General features: G+C 38.0%; 1 protein-coding gene across 1 annotated transcript; it reads left to right on the top strand.

Moving 5' to 3' along the window:
• Positions 1 to 431: 431 nt before the first annotated feature.
• Positions 432 to 14,657, top strand: NDUFS1 (NADH:ubiquinone oxidoreductase core subunit S1). Its single transcript, XM_026853305.1, has 18 exons — positions 432 to 499; positions 717 to 808; positions 2,224 to 2,331; positions 3,177 to 3,253; positions 3,346 to 3,427; positions 3,535 to 3,665; positions 4,351 to 4,536; positions 5,017 to 5,151; positions 5,565 to 5,679; positions 6,644 to 6,789; positions 7,406 to 7,534; positions 8,717 to 8,846; positions 9,328 to 9,488; positions 10,993 to 11,147; positions 11,706 to 11,881; positions 12,603 to 12,737; positions 12,939 to 13,011; positions 13,323 to 14,657. The coding sequence occupies exons 1-18, from the start codon at positions 436 to 438 to the stop codon at positions 13,412 to 13,414; spliced, it is 2,187 nt and encodes a 728-aa protein (XP_026709106.1). The 5' UTR covers positions 432 to 435; the 3' UTR covers positions 13,415 to 14,657.
• Positions 14,658 to 21,669: the final 7,012 nt, after the last annotated feature.

The following is a 21,669-nucleotide window of genomic DNA, read 5'->3' as shown; positions in this document are numbered from 1 at the left end:
CCGCGCGTTGGCCCGCTGCAGGCGGGGAGGCTGCTTGGTGGCGGGCCGGCGGCGGAGCGGCTGTCGTGGGCGCGCCCTTGCGCTGGTTTGTCAGCACGGAGCGCTTGCAGCGAAGCTGGCGCCAGTTCCCGGCGGGTGCTCTTCCCTCGTCCGGGCTGCTGGCAGCTCCTGCAGAGTTGGTGGCTTGAGCTAGGCTGCCGCGGGTCTGTCGGCGTGACAGTCACCGTGTAAGGTGACGTATATGTGTATATGAAGCGTGCAAAAAGAGAACACTATCTTGAAGGTTAAGAAAATAACTTCTTATCTATAACTGTGCACATGCAGGTGCATACGTTCTTCTTTGCAACTGTGGTGGAACTTTTTACTCTGCCTGATTAAAACCTGTCAGCAAACATTTGAACTGATAAACATTCAGTGCTGTTTTCTCACAGGACCATGCTTCGACTACCTGCAGTCCGCAGGACCTTAGCTGGGGTCACCCAGTCCTCCAAAGTATGTGGTAAGTGTCTCTAGTTCATGCGTGTGTGTGTGTGTTGATAAAATTCACGTATGCATAATTGATAGATTGAAGGACATGTATGTGTACTTCATTTGCAGCTCTGAACTTCTGTGTGGGCCAAGTTCTAGAACTGGAAAACTAAGATGAGGAGCCTGGGGCCTGATGGTTTGCATCAAGCAGTAACTGAAAGTTTTTGTTTTCTTTTTCCGTGTCTCAGGGCGTACAACTGCAACAGCACCCAGCAACCAAATAGAAGTGTTTGTGGATGGTCATCCTGTATTGGTGAACCCGGGAACCACCGTACTTCAGGTGTGGGGAGTGGCATGCAGAATTTTTCTGGCACTCTATCTTACTTCCCAGCAGCACATTCTATTCTATATAGCAAAAAACCCCAACCCTTTACATGATGTCTTTAGGGGTCTTTTTGGTGACTGTGATGCAATTTGATGTGGCAAAAATCCTTTGGGGAATTCAGTGTTTGAAAAAGAAGCATCTGCTATATTGTCTGAAGGAAGATGCATGCAGTGTGAATTCCAACTCAAAAATTTGTGCAATGCAGTAACAGACTTTCTGATTGAAATTCTTGCTCTGAACTCTTTGTGACCTGGTAGTCTTTAAGAACATATTAATTTTGTATTTTATTAAAGTGGTGTCTCTGGTAAATGAGGGATTGTTTCCTTTTGGATATTAGTTCTTATGATTCAGAATGCTGATCCTTCGCTGCTTTTATTCTTTTTGGTGTGGGAAGAAACAGAAACGATCTCCCAGCTCATACTCTGCATCGTTGCTTTTCAAGCCAAAATTTCAAGTAGATCTTCTTCCAGCCTAACTTTTTAAGGAGCCATTGAATGGGGATGTGGTATAGTGAGTTAGAACATTAAAGGTACATAATGTTTATTTCAAAACATATCCTTCATTCTTTGGATACAGGTTATTAATCTAGGCATTAGAAGGCCTTCAGCAGGAGTCTAGTGTAAAATTTTCTTAAATGCTATTTTTTATTAGCTTTTTGGTTTTACTTACCTGTGATAATTTTTTTGTAGAAATCATAAGAAAGACTAGATCTTGTTAGTTCTTTTTTATTGAATTCGATGGTATTTCTTCTGGCAGGCATAGCTATAGCATAGATCCCATCAGCTGTGGGGATTTTACACAGGAAAGGCCGTCTTTGTCTGTTCTCTGGAAATCTGTTGCCTCTGTCCTCCTATCTCTCCTCCAGACATGTTATAGAAGAATGTTTCTTTGAGATTGGGGTTCTAGTGAATTTGAAGGTGGACTATGCTCCAGTAACTTTGTATAGAGAGTATCTGTGGTGTTGAATTACCAGAAATCATTATGTCCATTGTTGTTTCCTTTATATTTATCAAATTTTCCTTTCCTGCACTTTTCTTTAAATAGTGCATGCATTCTTTAAAAATTTATTTGTATGGCCAGTGTCCTAGCAGAGAGAATTTTCTGTGCGCTTGGAGGAAAGAATGAATGAGAAGTCAGTTCTCATTTCCTCAATCAGTTACAAATTTTGGAAAAAAAATATATTTGTAATTGATAACCTGACATGTTTCTGCTTGATTGCAATTTTTTATTTATGGTCATTTATTAAGATGAAAGGTAAATGCCCTATATTCCTGAGCAATGACAGTTATTCTTTGAAAATAATGTTTTATGAGGTGGAACTGAGAGGTCTAGTTACAATTTAATTTTCCTTTGTTTCTTATTCTTTATAGGCCTGTGAAAAGGCTGGAATTCAGATACCTCGTTTTTGTTACCATGATCGTCTCTCTGTTGCTGGAAACTGTAGGATGTGTCTTGTGGAAATAGAGAAAGCTCCAAAGGTATGGTATGTGTTTCAGTAGGGACTGTAATTTTCTGCTGTGCCTAAGACCTAGCTTAAATCTTGTAAATAATTGTTTGTACTATCATTAGCACACAAATTGTTGTCATTCAGCTGCTCAAAGCAGCTTTTTCACTTCTCCCTAGTGGACCACTGTGATTGCCTATGGATCAGTCAGTTCTCAGATTCTTATGGATTATCTTGCTCCTGGACATGAGCATTTGTCAGCTGTGTGTTTTCTAGATCACCTCAACTTGAATTCCATAGTTTGAGCTTTGCATCTCTGGAAATGTTAGATTATCACTAAACGTGGAAGTCAGATGGTCTCTTCTCATCATGTGATTGAAAAGTAGGAGGGATTCATTTTCTGAGCAGGAGCTTTTGTTAATCTTGCAGTAATCTTGTGAACAATTTTGTTCCAAAATTCTTTGTATAGGCTTTATCCAAATAAATATCTTGTAAATGATGCATATTTTGAACTTCAGTTCTAGAGGTTTCCAGATCTCTGCTGAATCTCTTTAACTTGCCTTGTATCTGTTACAGTTTACATTCTTTTTTCTATAACTACTCGAATTGGAACCCAAAAGTGTAGAGTTTTCAATTTTAAAAATAAGTAAGTTTTAACTAATTTAACCTTTTTATATAGCAGATTATTAATATAGCTTCTAGTGACTTTACTGGTTAGATCTTATTTTATTTCCTTGCAGATACCTTTTTATTTCCACAACATGTTAAATTAATAACCAGTGTCTATGTAAGAATGTGGGGGAAGGGAGAGGTTGGGGTTTGTGCCCATGTTGAGAAGAAATGTGTTGTGTTCATGCTTGCTTTTAATGATGATTGCAGCCAGTTGCAGCTTGTGCCATGCCAGTTATGAAGGGGTGGAACATACTGACAAACTCTGAGAAGTCCAGGAAAGCAAGGTACCTTTCTTTTAGTCTCCTGTAGCTGCTAAGGTGTACTATCTGCTGAGTGATATAAGGTTGACATTAACTGTAACTCCCAAACCCAACAGAGAGGGTGTAATGGAGTTCCTGCTGGCAAATCACCCACTGGACTGTCCTATCTGTGATCAGGGTGGAGAATGTGATCTACAGGTATGACATCCGATTAAATTGTGTAGACATTTAATAATACTCTTGTCTTACGTGAAATTGTGCTTTCCAGCAGCCTGGATGTATCTGTTTTCTGTTGTCTGTTCTAGGATCAATCGATGATGTTCGGCAGTGATAGGAGTAGATTTAGAGAGGGAAAACGTGCTGTGGAGGACAAGAACATTGGCCCATTAGTCAAAACAATCATGACTCGGTGTATACAGTGCACTCGATGTATCAGGTAATGTACGTTATTTTTCACTGGAGAGAGTACTGAGCATGCATATTTATATCAGCTTGTTACTTGTGAAAGAAATACCATGAGGGGCAGTCAATTTCTTAATTTATTTTGTGACTGTACTTAAGAATCTTATTTCTGGTAGGGACTGATAGCTGATTTCCCAGAGTTACCAGACAGCTGTCATACAGGAAATAGGGAGAGATGGCCAAAACATGAAAGTGAAATCAGAATTATACAGGGCAGGACTGGTCTCATGGTGATAGTGCCAGAATGGATTTTAAAACATTTAAGTCCTCGGCCACAATTGCAAGGTTTGTTTATTCTAGACAGCCTCTGTTAGCTGTATTTATGCAGTTCTGTAGTCATGAGATTCAGTACCAGCTAACTTGAGCAAGATGGAAAAGAATACAGTGTACCCACCTAGTTCCAGAAAGTGAGCACTGAACTGCTATGTTTTTTGATTTAACGCCACCTAGTTTTTGTAGCCTTGTCTGCATGAAATTCTGCAGATGTGTAGTCCTGTGTGTGATTAGTGCTGACTAATGCATCTAAACAATGGTTTTCTCTCAGGAGTATGAACTAAGGCTAATGTTTTATCTTAAGAAAATGAGATAAGCGTTGAAAAATATGCTATGTTGCTGTTGTACATTCCAGATTTGTTTTTCATTCTTTTTGCAACTACCAGGTTTGCTAGTGAGGTTGCAGGGGTAGATGACTTGGGAACAACCGGAAGAGGAAATGATATGCAAGTTGGTACTTACGTTGAAAAAATGTTCATGTCTGAGTTATCAGGAAATATTATTGACATCTGCCCAGTTGGTGCTCTTACCTCCAAGCCATATGCCTTTACTGCACGCCCATGGGAGACGAGGTGTGTATCTTAACTCATAATGAATATGCAGCTTTCTCTGCTTCTGTCATACACTTTATTTTGAGTAGGTCCATCTATGATACCAACGGTTTTCTTTGATATTTATTCTCTGTGGTTTTGTTGTAGACTTTTCCATAGACTGAATCTAACACAAATTCTGTTACTCACAGCTCATTCAACAAAAGGAAGAACATTATAGTTTATGTAGACTATTCTTCCCTTATTTTTACTCTAAAATGTTTTGGACTCGTAGGTTGTGCTGACTGCTCAGTAAACAATGTGTGTAAAGGAAAAGTCAGTCATCAACTCAGTAATTGTTGAGGATATTATTTAAAGTATCTTGTGAAACCAAGCTCTTATGTGTATATCCAAAGCTAAACCTAAGGTACTTTGTTTTGGTTGTTGTTTTGTTTTAGACAGGCAGTCTGTTGCTGCTTGTATATAGAAAACTACAAATGGTTTATTTGTTCTTCTAAACAGGAAGGTAGAGTCAATTGATGTTCTTGATGCACTTGGAAGCAACATTGTAGTGAGCACGAGAACTGGAGAAGTGATGAGAATTTTGCCAAGGCTGCATGAAGATATCAATGAGGAATGGATATCTGACAAAACAAGGTGTGTGGGAGATGTTTGTACCCATGTGCACGTTTATGCACGCATTAAAGGCGTGCTTTGCAGAATCAGAAATGTGGACAGGAGCGCTACTTCTGGATTCCACTGTTAATATTGTAAAGCTATAGTGAAGAATAATTGATAAAACATAATTTTAATACTATAATTGAAGTTACTGAGTTTTCTACTGTTTCTATTTTTGTAGCTGCTTTTTTTACAGTAACCTTTAAATTTGTATTGCAGATTTTTTTGCTTGCTTTTGAGAAGGAAAAGCTAAATTTTCAGGGGAAATGTTTCTTGTGTTTCTCTTTTCTAATCACTACAAGCGGTTAGAAAACTCAGTTGTAGAAAATATTTAGTATACACAATTATCTTTTTGTCTTTGCTCTTTAATAATATTAGTGGTGTTCACTTAGGTTTGCTTATGATGGTCTGAAGCGTCAAAGACTTACTCAGCCAATGATTAAAAATGAGAAAGGACTATTTGTTTATGCCTCATGGGAGGATGTATTAACTCGTGTTGCTGGTGTGGTAAGAACAATTTTCAATATATGTAGTGTAAAATTAATTTCTAAAACTGGACATATTACAGTCATTAATATGAAAAGTTACATAGAAAAAGGCTTTTTTCTTGAAGGTTAGACTTTTAATCCATTGTATTTCCACTTAAATTTCTTTTTAATATTATTTCCTGTTTCATGGATTAGACCATCTGAAGAACTTTGTTTCTTCATGATTTCATTTGGGACATTGGGACATTCAAATAGGAAGCTAAACAGTTCCTTCAGAAATTCAGGAGGAAACAACTTTCCTGAATTACTCTGATTTATCTGAAGACTTCTTTAAATTTATTTAAACTGTGCTATCACCACTTTTGTCATCAAAGCCATTAATTCTATATTACTTATCTGAATTGTGCTTGCCTCAGTGCTTTCTCTGTGTGGTGATTGATTCTGCTGTTTAAATGAAGTGCTGCATGACTGCTCTGGATTTTGATTAAAATTTTTATGTGGGATGAAGTAGAATTGAATAACTGTAATTGAACTTCCCTCAAGGATGTTTTGTCTGTGGTACAGTAGCAGGGTTTGTTACAAAAGCTATTGCTTCTCAGATAATACCTCTGAGTTGAGTTGACTGCCTGAGCTTGTGTTATGGAAGTTTGTATTCTGTCTGCGCTGTAGCTTCATTAAAATAAAAGCATTCACCAGTCTTCCTCTCCTCACCACACTGAATGAGAATGAGCCATATCTGAGCAATAACTCAAGTGGGAGAGACCTGCATAGAATAAGATCGCCGCTCTTTGTTTATAATGAGTTCTGAAGGAGCTGGAGTTGCTGCCTTGTGGAAGTCAGACACTGCTGATCAGTTTGTGCTCCTCCAGGCCAACAGTTGCACTGCTGGCTTTGGCACATCCCAATGTAATAAACATTCATCTGGGCCAAATGGGAATTTATTTCAGTGGTTTCTTTTGCTTATGTTTATACTTTCTCTCCAGCTACAGGCTGTTAAAGGTAAGGAAGCAGCAGCAATTGTGGGCGGACTGGTGGATGCAGAAGCGCTAATAGCTCTGAAAGACTTACTGAATAGAGTAAATTGTGACACGCTTTGCACTGAAGAAGTCTTCCCTACTGCTGGAGCTGGGTAAGAGTTCAGGCAAAGTTTGTTTGTATTTAATATGTTAACCTTTCCAGTCTGCAGATCACCTCATGGTAAGATTCTGAAATGACCAAGGATAGCAACTGCTGATGCTTTAGCAGGTTTTGTTTGCATTTACAATATTCATTTATAGATGCATTTGCATATTATATGGATTGTGAGATGATGCATAGTTTCTACTATGGCAGGGATTGCACACTTTACTGTTTGGGGCTGCTGCAGTTTAGCAGTAGGCTACTGAAAGCCAGTTACATTCTGTTGTAAATGGGATAATTTAGTCTTATTTCTGTTTGTGTTGTGAAAACTATAGTAGAATTATGACCTTGTAAACTGTGTAATAGCAGATGAAGTTTGTGAAGGCTGACAGTAACTGTAAACACAGGAAATATCCACATTGTAATTCCTTTAAAGTTTTGTTGTCTCTGATACTTATGAAAGGGTGACACTTTTACTTTTTATTTGGTAATTCAGATTGAGAAATCTCTTCTTTCCCTTTCTATTCCTCAGATGAAAAAATATTTTGAGTATCTAGAATCTTTACCATACCTTCATTTCTCCCTTTTACTGAATTCTCATCTTTTTTTGCATCCTTTTGTTACAGCACAGATTTACGCTCTAACTACCTGCTTAATACCAAGATTGCTGGAGTGGAGGAGGCAGATGTCCTGCTTCTGGTTGGCACCAATCCACGCTTTGAGGCACCACTTTTTAATGCCAGAATTCGAAAGAGGTTTGTATGCCTTGGTGGTGAATAAGCATGCAAATCCATCTGGATTTGATGCAGTGCTCAGGTGGAGCCACAGGCAGTAAGTTGAGAGTGTTCATCCAGATGGAGTCACTGGATTCAGTTAATCTTTTAGCAAAGGGAATGGTGATATATGTATAGAAAAAGGGGATATTTTCTCTCTGTAATATACAACTGTGTTTTGTTCATTCTCGCTTTGACATTTTACGTAAGTTCATATACTCAGACATTTATTCCTTTGTTACATTACACAGACACCTCAGATTTTCTGTCTTACCGAAGTTTATTAAAGCATATTCCTTAAAGAATTATTTTCAGCATCAGTTTGCTGCTTTTTGTATTGTTATAACAAAGCAAACTTGATTTTAGAAGCAGTCATTCAAATTTAACTTTTTTTTTTTTTCTTCACGTAATGTGGTTTTCCCAAACTTCTGAACATTGTTAATTCAACTTTAACAAGATATGTCATCAGGAGATAACTGAGGTTTATAAAAGCCCTGTCCTTTCTAATGCTGAGATCTTCCAAGATACATAATTTTAAACAACAGTGGCATTAAAATTTTGAGAGGAAAAAATGCAATTAAATTTATGAACGATTCATATATTTTTTATCAGTCCGTGCTATGAGAAGCTGCAGAAAATGGAAATTTCTCACCAGCTAAACTTTGATCCATTTATCTAAGAAATAAATAAATTTCTAAAACTGCGAGTGCTGTCAAATTCAGAATTCTTTACTCCCGCAAATGACTTTAACTTAAATTCTGAAGTAACCTAACAGTTAAGCAAACTTAATAGTAGCTGTAGGTCTGAGGTTTTTTGTTTTGTTTGTTTTTTCCTAACACTGAAAGAGATCTAAATTTATAGCACCTCATTTTATACAACATTTTTTCCACTGAGTCGGCAAAAGTTTGAGTTACGAATTTCTCATATAAGATACATTGGTGCACGGGTCCCAGAATGTACCTAAAGAAATAGTCCTAAAAAACCATTAAGCTTGCTTAACAGTCAGAATAATGCTAAACTGCATGTTACCAAAACAATGAATGCTGTTTCAATTCCTTTGAAGGAATTTGCATCCTACTCAGTTATTGCTAAAATGATAATTAATGGCTTTGGTTGAGTAAAACTATTGCTTTGATTTTTATAAAATGTTTGCTGTGTTTTCAGCTGGCTTCACAATGACTTGCAAGTGGCCCTTGTTGGCTCTCCTGTGAATTTGACCTACACATATGATCATCTGGGAGAGTCCCCACAGATACTCCAGGACATTGCTTCTGGAAAACATGCGTTCGCTAAGGTACGCACAACTTAAGATGTGACTGTTAAATTTCAGATGTATTGAATAATAATCTGAATTCCCCACAGAGACAGCTTTGAAGAGAAGTACCATGTTCTAGATGGGGTTATTTGCTTTTAATCAAATACAGAGTTGAGGTAATGATTAGTGTGCACCAAGTATGTGTGAACTGTTTAATATATTCAGGTATGTAAAACTTTGGAGTGCAGGAAACTCCAGGAGTATTTCTTAATATAAAACAGGCTGTTTTAGCTGCTGCTCTTTCCACTTAAATGTCTGGTTATTGAGTATAGTTCTGTATTGACAGTGTAGTGTACTGCTTATAGTAGTTTCTCTTGGCTTTATATGAAACAGTGACCATTTCAGAACTATAGCTTTGCATAGAAGACTTAAGTAGAAATTACAGGATTTATTACATTATCTGCACCAAGAATTGTCTTCAGAGCCTTGGAATGAATTTTTTGATTCTTTACTTGTACAGGTCCTCGACCAGGCCAAAAAGCCAATGGTGGTGGTAGGCAGTGCAGCACTGCAGCGCAGTGATGGAGCAGCTATCCATGCTGCTGTTTCCACTATTGCACAAAATGCCAGGACTAAGAGTGGTGTTGGTTCTGATTGGAAAGTCATGAACATCCTCCACAGGTTTGCTTTAAAGCTTTTTTGGGAGCCACTTTTACTTACACTGTAAGATGTTACATGTAACATACGTTACCACAGTGTTATGTGTGCAGATCTGTGTACACACAAGCAGATTATCAGGTTAGAATCTGTAGGGAATATAAAAAAACGAAGTACAAACTGCAGAAACTTTTTAATAAAAATGTGTCCCTTGACCTGGGAAACTTTTTGGGCTCTCCATAAGATTTCATTAATCTATTATATTTAAATGTATAATGTAAACTTTAAATTAGGAGGTATAGAATACAAGAGAGCATAATAACATACAACAGTGCTCAGTAGAATGCACAGCAGACTGGTATCGCTTTCCAAATGATTGCTTTTTATCTGGAGGAAGAAAAACAAAAGGGCAGGAGTACTTAAATAATCTGGTTTCTTATAATATTCCTTTTACTGGGGAGTTTCTTAATAGTTAATGGAAAAGCTTCAAAGCTTTTAATTTTAGGGCTTTTGATCTTAGTTATTCTCTTAATAGGCAAGTTTCTCTTGGGACAGTCCTTCCCCATTCTCTTTCTAAAACTGTCAAATTGGCACCCTCTGTAAAGGAAAAATTATTTCAGCAAATGTAGTGGTGCTTAGATTCAGAGACTCAACAAAGTCCTTCTGCCTAAAGCAGCTTCACTGATGTAAAACTAGTATAGCAAGAGTAGGGCTTGGACCTCTGAAGGAAACTTGAATATAAAATCCTGCTGTTGAAACTGAAACATTTAATACCAGAATGTGACTTAAATAACGCTCATGATACCTTTTTTACATGTGGTTTGGCAGTCTTTTATATTACTGACTTGCATGCTTTTGGTGCACCATCCTCCCTACCATAGGTGTAAAAAGCAACTTAATAGAACCTATATGTCTGATTGTGTCAGACAAACACAAGTAACATTAGAAGATATGTACTCTACACAGAAAATCCCTTTTCTCTTAAATGTAGGTCTGGCACTGGATTATGCAGGACAAGAGTGATTATTTCAATCTTTTAAAAGTATTTTTATTTGTGAATAAATGGTGATGAAATAGTGGTCTTAAGTCTTAAAATGCTTCAGAGTAGTTCATGGCCCAGCAGCTGGTCTTTCATCTTCCACATGAGTGCCTTAAATTAAAGGCCTGTTGAGTTCAATTCATAGCTGAAATGTGAACCTTGATGTTCCAGATGACAAGTGAGCTGCCTGCCACTAGGCCCTGACCTGGAACATCTGCCTTTATTTTGCTATCCCATCTTAAATAGGTGAGATTCCCCGTGAAAACTTCAAACGGCATCAATTTGTCAAAATGCAAAATCAGCTTGATATTCTGTCAAACACTCTGTCATAATTTTCAGCTGCCTTTATTCTTACTTTTTGTCCTCTTACTGTTAAGAGACCTCATGTCCCTCCTAAATATTGAGTCAAAAAAATAAGATAGGTCTGTTCTGACGGGAGAGGGAGAATTCTGAAATAACTTAAAAGTCGCAATGTGTTTGTTCCTATAGGGTTGCAAGCCAGGTAGCTGCTTTGGATCTGGGTTTCAAACCAGGAGTGGAGGCAATTAGGAAAAATCCTCCCAAAGTATTGTATCTCTTGGGAGCAGATTCGGGTTGTATAACACGTCAGGATTTGCCAAAGGATTGTTTTATCATCTATCAAGGTAATTAGTAGATGTAAATTAAGAAAGATGTTGCTATCTGATAGCTGGAGAGAAAGCCTGAACAGTGGCATATTCTTACAAACATTTCTGACCCTTTGATAAATTCTAGCCTTTATTTTCTGCCAGGAAAAGGAACTTCCAACACATAACTGAGATACTGGTTATTTCTTAGAAAAGAATTAGAAACTGTTGATGAGTAATAAGGTATAATAAACCAGTTTGATCTCCTGGAGCATAGCTTCAAACCTAGCAGATAAAATGCCATTGGTTCCCAGGTGTTTTGTCATACTAAAAGATGGTCTTAGTTCACTAAGCATCCTTGTTCCAGCTGAGTAGCTATACATACTGAACTACCACTTACTACTTACTGCCTGTAGTCTGTTCATTCTCCCCAAAGTATTAGGCAAGTAAGACCTCAGAGCAGTCAGCCTAATAGGCTTTATATTACTGGTTAAGTGAACCTTAGAAACTCTCATTTTTTTCTGGGAGCATAGAAACTATGTATTTTGACTTATGTCTTACATGGTTGTATACTGTTTCCTCTTTCCATGTGTTTAGGACATCACGGGGATGTAGGAGCTCCCATGGCTGATGTTATTCTGCCAGGAGCAGCATATACAGAGAAGACGGCCACATATGTGAATACTGAGGGTAGGGCCCAGCAGACAAGAGTAGCAGTAACACCACCTGGGATGGCAAGGGAAGACTGGAGAATTATTAGAGCTGTCTCAGAGGTACTGTTGCTGTTACATATTGCTTCTAATAAAAGTATACTGAGAGGTTAAGTTCTGTGTTGAAAAATACTTCCAAAAGAGAGGTACACTTTCTGGGAAATACATGACTGCAGTCTTAAGAAGTAATGATTTGTATTGAATCCTTTGATAATTCTGTGAGTTAAGTCATACTGTTTCCCCTTTGAGGATAGCACTAATATTGTAGCTGCTGTATGCTATCAGAATGCTTTGTCTGCAAATTCTGCTGGTCTTCATGAAGTGCTTTAGAGGAAACTGGTGGAAGGGTGCAGTTCCTTTGACTTTTAGAAAGAAAACAACTTGAACTCTTGAGGACAGGAACTGGCACCATTAGATAAGGTCAAATATGTACTTACTAGTCACTGTGAACGAGATGCACTGATAATTGCATCAACTTCTATCTCATTTGGTGGGAAACTAGGGAAAGTATGAGTGTACTGTACAGAAGGAGAAAAGTACTTCTCTTTTTTTTCCTTTGTATAGCATACAGGACAGCCTAATATTTTAACATGGAGAAGTCTTAACTGTAGGCATCAGAAGTCCAACAGCATACTGTGACTTTGCTTCACATTATAACTACCTGTGTTTTCATGAGTGTAGATTTGTCCTGATTTTACTTTAGGTATGTTAATGGATTGGTAATTTAAACCACTGTGTATTGAATCCCTAGACTTGATGGCATTTCTTTCTGTGAATCTCTTAGTTGGCTGGTATGACCTTGCCTTATGAGAACCTTGATGAAGTACGGAAGCGTTTAGAAGAAGTATCACCTAATCTGGTTCGATACGATGATGTGGAAGAGGCTAACTACTTCAGCCAGGCAAATGAATTGTCAAAGGTAACGAAACCTGAAGCAACTGGGCATGTTTTAGTGCTGTTACATGACTTGATGCTATTTATAGAAATGGGCCTTCTTCATATGTAGTACTACAAGCATTCTTTGACCTGCACTGAATGCAGAATTCACTAAACAAACGCTCTGGTAACAAGTTCCTATCATAAAGCTAACCTTTACTTTTTTTTTCATTTCCTGCCACAGTTAGTGAAGCAACAGCTTCTTGCTGATCCTCTTGTTCCACCTCAGCTCACAATAAAAGACTTTTATATGACAGGTATGTATAGTATGGCCTTTTCATTCTGAAATCAGTAATACATTTTACTTAGCTTTACAGTAAGATTCTTATGAGGCATTTAAAGCTTTTCACTAAGATACATAGGATTTGAGTCGTTTGAAGAAACAAAATTTTCCAGTAAAATGATTTAGAATTTGCATAAAGCACAGACAACTAGACCATTTTTCAACTAAGCGATTTTCTTTATCCTCTTTGCATGTAGTCTTGTGTTAAATCTCTCGTGTCTGTGTATCATTTTGAAAATGAACAGTTAAAACACACTGACATGTGTTTGGATTATTTTTTTTCAGATTCAATCAGTAGAGCATCCCAGACAATGGCCAAGTGTGTGAAAGCTGTTGTTGAAGGTGCTCATGCAGTAGAAGAGCCAGCCAGCTGCTAAAGACTAATCAGACTGCTACCACCTCCATCCAAGTATTTTTTGCAGTTAACTGCTGTGACTGATTTTTTTTTTTTCAAAATCTATTTGTTAGGTTGTTGTATTTTTCTTTTCATTCACATTTTCATCAGCTCAAATAGTCCCATATTATAGGACTGTTGTTGTGTCTAAGAGCATGTGCAGCACTCAGCCAGAGGCAGAGTATGTGATGATTGCATACTAATAAATTATAATACCAAACAATCCATTACCTATGTAATTCATATAGCTCACACTTCTTGCATGAAAAGAACTCAGTAAGCAAGTAAGACTCAGTAAATCTTGATTTGCTAGGAATAAGTCTACATGGCAAAAATAAGGGATTGTAACCTTCCAGAGTCTCCAGGTATCTTGCACAGGTGAGAGCGTGAACATGCTATTTTTGTAATGCACTTTCAGAGCAAGCTGTCCCTCTTTTGAGCCAATCATACATGGTTTACATCAGTGTTAGACCTACCACTGCTCTAGATAGCTGTATGTTTCTTCATTGCGTTTCAGTTGACAAACTACTCATGGAGGAAATAATTTTGATGTAGTGAAAAGAAAAGCAATTTTCAGAGAGCCTTATATTGAACTGCTTTAAAAATTTAGCAAAAATATAAAGGCCTTTAGCTACACCAGTTCAAATACAGAAAAAGATCTGAGAATGGTTTTTCTGTATGCTCATCTTTATAGCAAAGTGGGGGAAGGGGGGTTGTGTGTGGTGTTTTCTGGTGTGGGTTTGTGGTTTTTGGTTTTTTTTTTCTTGAGCTTTAGAATTACTTCAGAACAGTGACTCTCTCGTTTGTTATGTTGGTTAATGTAAGTTTGGAAGAAGGATCGCTTCCTCTTCAACATGCTACTAGGGTAAGAAGGTTTAGAGAAATTCTTCCAGGGATCATGCATATGGGAACAATACTATAAAGTCATCACTTCCAGCTTTCATAGAATCACAGAATACCAGGTTGGAAGGGACCTCAAGGATCACCTGGTCCAACCTTTCTGGCAAAAGCACGGTCTAGACAAGATGGCCCAGCATCCTGTCCAGCTGAATCTTGAAAGTGTCCAATGGTGGGGAATCCACCACGTCCTTGGGGAGATTATTACAGTGGCTGTTTGTTCTGTGAAAAACTCTTCTCTTGTGTCCAGTTGGAATCTTCCCAGGAGTAACTTGTACACATTACCCCGTGTCTTCCCTGTGACTCACTGTAAGAAAGGGAATTTATTTTAAAAAAGTGTTAATTATGCATGAAGAAAAGCTAATTATTCGGTGTAGAATAATACGGAGTACATGAGAGGGATGCTGTAGAAGCCTTAACTTTATAAAACTCATTTTTTCTTCATGCTTGAAATTTTTCAGTAACAAGCAAGTAATGTTTTTTTAAATGTTTTTTCTTCTGCTAAGGAAGAAAAACTTCCTGGTTATTCTGGTATAGCTCAGTGTCTTTACTAGCTGACTAAGTCTTAAATGTTGGACATTGACTCAGCCTGCCATCCTCCAGTTACCAACAGGGTCAGTTCTCTTGGTGGTACAAAATAAAGGCATCGATTCACTTTATTGAAAGATACTACTATGCATGTTAAATGAGATGTCTAGAAATACTGTAGTCTGTTTTTAATGTGGCAGTTCACATAGTGTGTGTCCACATGTGTGACCAAGTACAGCATAAAACCTTCATGTTGTCCTTGTGGGATGTTACTTTAGGAGGAAGAGGGGTTTATGGCAGGGACATAGCAAAAGAGGAATGTGTGTGAGAACATATGCCAACAGCAAGGCAGTTGGCTCTTCTCACAGATGGTAGGTTTAAGAGGAAAGGGTGTAGCTGAATCCTATATTCAGTAAAACATTTGGTTCTCAGGTTCCTAGGATGAAAACCTTATTTTCTTCCTGAAAATCTATGTTGTACAAACACGGAGGAATGATTTCAGCTGTGCAATGCCAACTACCACTTCTTCACTTCAGAATTTCTAAAGGTTCAGAAGCTTTGGAGAAAGCTTCGGAAGCTTTTTTTTTTTTTTTCGCCTTAAATGTTGTAGTGTTATTTAACTCTGCAAGCCCTGGCACACATTTTTTGCTTTGGTTTTTTTTGAAAGCTCTGCATCCTTTAGTTAGTGTTGTCCTGGTTTCAGCTGGGATACAGTTACTTGTTTAGTGCTTAGTTGCTGGCTGGGGTTAAACCACGACAAGTGTGTATAGAAGATCCCTGTTTCTTTTCAAAAAGTGTCCAGGCCTTATCTTGAAAGATAAAAAGTACTGTCTGTCCTGCTTCTACCCTCTTCCCTGCCTAACTAGTCACTGAGTATAGAACTTTTCAGCCAAACTTGGTAATAGCAACAAGGCTCTCTACAGATTTGACTGTTGGAAATGAGATAGTAAAGAGAAGTCTAAATTAGCATTCTTAACTAAGTTTAGAGTTTAGCCCTTCCCTTATCTCTTCTGTTTGTTCTGGTGGCTGGACAGTCAGTGCACATGTGGACTTTGACCCAGCTAGCAATAAAAGGATACTAGGGGTCTGCAAAGGGAGGGGAGGTAATGTAGCCTGGGCAAAATACTGCAACAGAAATCTACAGAAACGGGGCTATTTATGCCCTTAGTTCTGTTTAGAAAAAAAAAAAAAAAAGTTAACAGGGCTACTACTTACTGGTTCTGAAACTGCAACCTCAGATTAAAGCAGAGCATTCTGAGAAAGTGGCAATGAAGAGCTGGGATGATGGGAGATGAACATGCTCAAAGTGTTGTTCTTGACTGTAAAAGTAAAGGCTAATTACCTAGGTGATGCATTGCCTGAACAGTCCATTCTGCTGATGCAGCAAACCTCTAAGTGCAACGTTGGTGGGTGCATTTATCCAGATTCTGCTGGGGGGGGGCGGGCAGGGAAAGCAAAGACCAGAACTGAAGGCAATTTAATTCCCTAAATGCAGCCCTAGTACCACCTGGTGGTCAACTGGCAGAATTTCTCACTGGTGCATCACCAGTTATGATCCAGTAACCTTCATGTCGCTTTTTTCTGTACACTTCTGCCTGCACAGACAGCACAAGAAAGCACAGCTCTGTGTCTGGGAGAGAGAGGGATGGGTTTTGCCCTTAAGTATCTTCTCAACACAGCACTGTGTGAACATGGCTCTTACATGCAAGCAATTAACCCCAAACATGGCTTAGATTAAACCTTGCCTGCCTTTAGCAGAAGGTTATGGGGAGCGGAGAAGGAAAAGTGTGTGTTAATTCAAGGTAAAACTCTACTAAGCACTTACAGTAGGCCAGGTTAACGCCAGCAGTCAGTTAAACAAACTTTGTCAAAATACTGCAGATGTAAGCATCTAAGTCTAAAGCTGCGATTTTAAAACAACAAAAAGTTTTTAAAGCCCTGTGTTCAATAGCCATCTTCCTGAAAGCACCACCATCCCATGGCTATATCCCCACAGTTTCAGAGGGAGACTGCTTTAAATCCTGAGCCATTTAGTGAGCTGCTTCAATAAAAAGAAACCAATGTGGTCCCAAATGAAAAGTCAAGTCAAACTGACACATGTTCTCAGCAAGACTTTGAAAGAGCCAACAAACTAAGCCATTCATAAAAATAGTTGTAACTGACTCATTTTCTTTAATGTATTTTGAAGTGTACCTCAAGGCAGAAAAGGAAGTGGCTCTAGCATTTCTCCAGGAAGTAAAAGATTTGGGATCAATGCCTCTTCTGAGGCTGATAGATGCTTGCAAGATAGTGGCTGCTCTCTGCTTGGCTGGGGGATGCACTCTATATTGCCATTGAAGCTCCCAGGAAAGCAGCTAAAATTTATAGAGCTCAAGAAAAAGTTGAGTGTCAGCCTGGCATCTGCCTTAATCCAGAGAGAAAAGGTACACAACCTCATGCCTATCCCTGTCCCCACACACCTGCTCCTCAAAATACTCCAAACAATGGCCAAAACATCTTCTCCCTAAACAAGACAGTCTCTTATTTGTTTTGTTGTCCTTTGAATATGCAATTAGAGGAAATCACCTTCAGCGATGAAGGGTTGAGAGACTGATTCAAGATGCTGACAGGACATGAACAGAGAAAGTGCTAACAAGCAAACTGATAAAAAGAGGACTTAATTGTGACTACCATCATTAGAAAAAAAATAGCAACAATAAGTGAGGAATTACAAAGCGTACCTAAAAGTTAAGGACTTAACAACTGAAGTAAGCTTTTAATCAGGACTACAAGAACACATTTTATGAGGTAAGCTCTCTCAGAGTTACCTGAGAAGTACTGCTCAAGAAGCAGTTTTTAAATTCCTATTTTAAAAAAAACAACCCTACTATTAATTTGTTTATATTAACATATAAACATTCATAAAATGTCAAATGGGCACAGGTACATTTGGGAATTAAACACTGAAGCTTACAGAGGCTTTTCACAATGAAAATTGTGTTCAGAAAGACACCAGATCCTTAGCTGTGAGGGGGGGTTATACAAGTCATGGTCCTCTCTGTTCTGTAAGGTTTGATCCAAAAGACACTTCACAGTAACCCATTTTAGCTGATGGAATGATGTCAGCAATGTGTCCCAAAGCACTTGAGTATCCGCAACTCCCCACAGCTGAGCACAACAGAGGAATGGCACAGAAAGTCACTGGGCAATGTATACAAAGCCTTGCAATTTAAACTCTCTGTGAGTGACTCCACAATCAGCAAAGCCTGCTATGCTAAATGCTGGTAATAAATGTTTTCCTCTGGCTACATGCAACCATCCATTCACAGTGCCTAGGGCCAAGGAAGCCTGCTGAGATTGAGAGGCCTCTGTGTAGTAAGGCATAAGATCTGGCAGAGACATCCTCACTCTGATGCCAATACTGAATTTTAAATATACTTAACTAATATTTCAAATAAATAATTTTATTTCTTCTTGTTGCCTTCTGTACACCTGTGTCTGTTTGAAATGGATCAGAGATGAGAACCATGCATCAAAACATACTAAGCAAAAAGGTTCATGTGTAACAACTTTCAAAATCCACTGGGATCGCATGACCCTAGACTAATTAAGCCTTATGCTTTGATGTTAGCTCAACTTCAACTGTTTTTGAAAGATCTCGTCCTGCATGTTTTTAATTTCTGAATTATCCATCACAAGGTATTCCACACCTTTGAAGCATCTTATACTGGTTACTCTCAGAAGACCAAGAGATTGCTGATTTGGTCCAGAGTGAGAATTCTCATCTTTCTGGTTTGTAGTGGTGACCAAAACCCACTCTAACCTGATTGTAAATGAATAACCAAATAGCAGAAAGAAGGACTGGTGACAAAGTGTGTAGCTTCTTAACCACTACAGTTACAGTTAATGAAGTATCAACAGACAGAAGCAGGTAGCAATGATACAATAGTATATTTTGAATTAACAGTGGGCTTCCCAGTAAAATGGGGCTGTAGTAGAGCATTCTGCTGGAACAGTTTATTCCATTCACTTGTCTTCTATTTAAAGAAGTCTCCACAGACGCCTGTCATGCAGTCTGGACAGCCTTCCCACAATTAAGAGTCTTACTATTTTTCTTTGCTGAGCTTTTGGAAGACAATACCATTTATTTAATGCAGATTAAAACACACATTGATAACGAAGAACACATTAGTTACGTCTTAGTTAATTACTATTTTCAGTACAGTTCACTATCAATTAATTACATTATCATGCGATAGCTAGCATATGTCTGCTCCCAATTGGTTAAATACTTTTGCAACTACACTCCTACTGAAATCACAGCAAAATTCCCATTGCTCCAATAAGCTTTAATGAAGCCCCTAAGACTCAGGAAAACAAGGCTGTCTGTACTTTGTTGCTTTGATAGCATTTATGACTTTAAATGAAGTAAAGCAAAGTTACTCTCTTCTACATATGGCTTGTCCTATACTTTCAGCTGTGCTATCTGCCACGTAGGAGTGCACTAAAACATGGGTTTGAAGGGGTTTAGCAGCTGAATTAAGAAGCTGAATTTATGCCATAACTTGGGTATATTTGTAAGAGAAAAATTCTTGGACTGTAGACAATATTTTCAGTATAGGGATTCTGATGTTTGGAAAAGCAGGAAAAACATGCCGGTTATCAAAGACATACTACTGAAGCAGACAGGGTAACTGAAATTCAGATATGCTAGAGACAACCACTGCAATAAAATTTCTGTGTTAAAGAACTGTTGAAAAGTGAGAACAAGCGCTTTTCAATAATACTATTATGCTGGGCTCTAATGGTTAGCTTGACCCCAGATCTTACCACAATTAAACAAACCAGTACCACATAAAACTGCTGCTCAAGATGTTGCTTAAGAATGTGTCTAACCATAATTTTGTTTTTTATTTAATTTGTCACCCTTTTCAGTGTTTAAATGCCTGAAGACAAGATCTTCTATACAATGTGGCTTTATATATGAAAGTCTCTAATGAACATATCACACTTAGAGTTGTTCATCCCCTTCACAGTATTCACCTGCATTTTAAATATATTGCTGATCCCTTCCACAAGCATTTGAAGACATTGGAACTGTCTCCTCAGAATGTACGTGACTTTCAAGGAATAACACCAAGATGCTGACATTATAACACTATTTGCTGAAAGCCCCAGACTCTTCACCACATGAACAGAGCCTAAGTCATGCTTTGGAAATTCCTGAGGTCTGCAGTCAGGGCGCATATGACCTTGGGAGAGAGTCAAGGTTTATTTCTTGATGCATCCTCCTCCATTAACTGGTATACAACCTAAAGCATCTTCTCCATTACTTTCATTAGACTCACAAAGCTTATTCACTATGTCACTGCCCTCTGTACCAGTGAGACACAGCAGTGAAGTATGCCTCATTAGCCAGAAACTAGTGATTTAGGAACACTAATGTTCTTTGACCACTCTGTGCTCAAGCATACAAGACATTTACTGGCTGGAGTGGTTGGTTCAGGTATGTGGCCACAGACAGACCTATTCTGTAATGAAGAAATGGAATTTCCAGAATACAATTCTTCATGTAGTACAGGGAATATTTCTCGCTTTGAGTTTACATACTGTCCTTGTACAGGTCTCCAATTTGTTCCCCAACATACTTTCAGAGTACTGCTCTACTTTTATCAAAATGATGCATCTCCCAACTTAAGAGTCTTGTCCTTAAACAAGTTTTTTAAAAACCCCTTTAATTCTGCATCGCTAAAGCTAGCAGACTTTGCTCCTTTAGGGTGTTACTGTGTAACATTTTGTTGTCAGTGAAACAAATTAATATTTGCAATTTTTACTAAGTTGCTGAAAAGCAAATCCTTTTAATCCTCTCAGGTAAATAAACAAAGTTTTGTTAAATAAATTCCTCCATCCATAACATACAGATTTTAATTTTTTTGTTGGATGATTACACAATAGTCTGTGTAACTAAGATCTAGTGAATTTTTCCTCTTTACTTTGTCCTCCATAAAGATTCTTTTTTGTACAAAACACTAAAAAAAAAAAAACCAACCCCATTTCAGCTTTCCCATTCCAAACTAGATTCAAAATGATTTTCCTATCACTTAAGATTCTGGCTTTGCAATTAACACACATCAAATAGATCTCAGGATGTCACCAAAATGTGCAATGCTACTATGATGTATGTTTAAATTTAGGCATGCAAGTAATCTGATTAAACTCAGTATCTTCTAAGTCAAGCATATAAACCAAATAAAGGGTTTGATATTGTTTCTGTGTTCAGGTTCTCAAGTGCTTTCATATCCATTTCTTTTAACATGTTGTATCGTCTGCATCCCATTTAAAAAAAAATACAAAGATACCCCTCAGTGTGCCATACAGATATTCTCAAGAATCCCACAGAAAGGCTCTGTATAGACCAGTTGTTCATGGCATGGCTGTCTTCCTAAAACATTAAAAATTTCTTTTAATAGGGCAATAAAGAGAACTAAGTTGAACTACTGTTGAATTATAGTGAACTACTGAATTACAGTTAAAAGTAGTAATTCTCTTGTTCAACATAGTGCTAGATACCAGACATCACTTACTGCAGAAACTTGAATTTGGGACTCTAGTAAAACCCTACCGATTGGCAAAACTTTTACACAAGTAAGTATTAAGTGATTCTTCAAACACTTCTGAATTATTTATCAGGCCTGCAAGCACTTGCAAAACTGGGGTCTGAGAATTTGGTCCTTTATTTAGAATAAAAGAAAAGGAAATATTAGTTCATGCTGCATTTGTTGAATTTCTGAATCCATTGGGATAACGTATTCATAATATTTCAAAAGGTTTTTT

The sequence above is a fragment of the Athene cunicularia genome (genome assembly GCF_003259725.1).
Source record: "Athene cunicularia isolate RWA chromosome 7 unlocalized genomic scaffold, athCun1 chr7_part2, whole genome shotgun sequence".
Taxonomy (NCBI): domain Eukaryota; kingdom Metazoa; phylum Chordata; class Aves; order Strigiformes; family Strigidae; genus Athene; species Athene cunicularia.
This window is presented reverse-complemented; position numbering and strand designations above follow the sequence as displayed.

Coding starts and splice junctions, on each gene's coding strand:
- NDUFS1 (XM_026853305.1), top strand. CDS start 436: ATGCTTCGACTACCTGCAGTCCGCAGGACCTTAGCTGGGGTCACCCAG. Junction 3,666..4,350: donor CAGTGCACTCGATGTATCAG/GTAATGTACGTT, acceptor TGCAACTACCAG/GTTTGCTAGTGAGGTTGCAG. Junction 9,489..10,992: donor GTCATGAACATCCTCCACAG/GTTTGCTTTAAA, acceptor TTGTTCCTATAG/GGTTGCAAGCCAGGTAGCTG.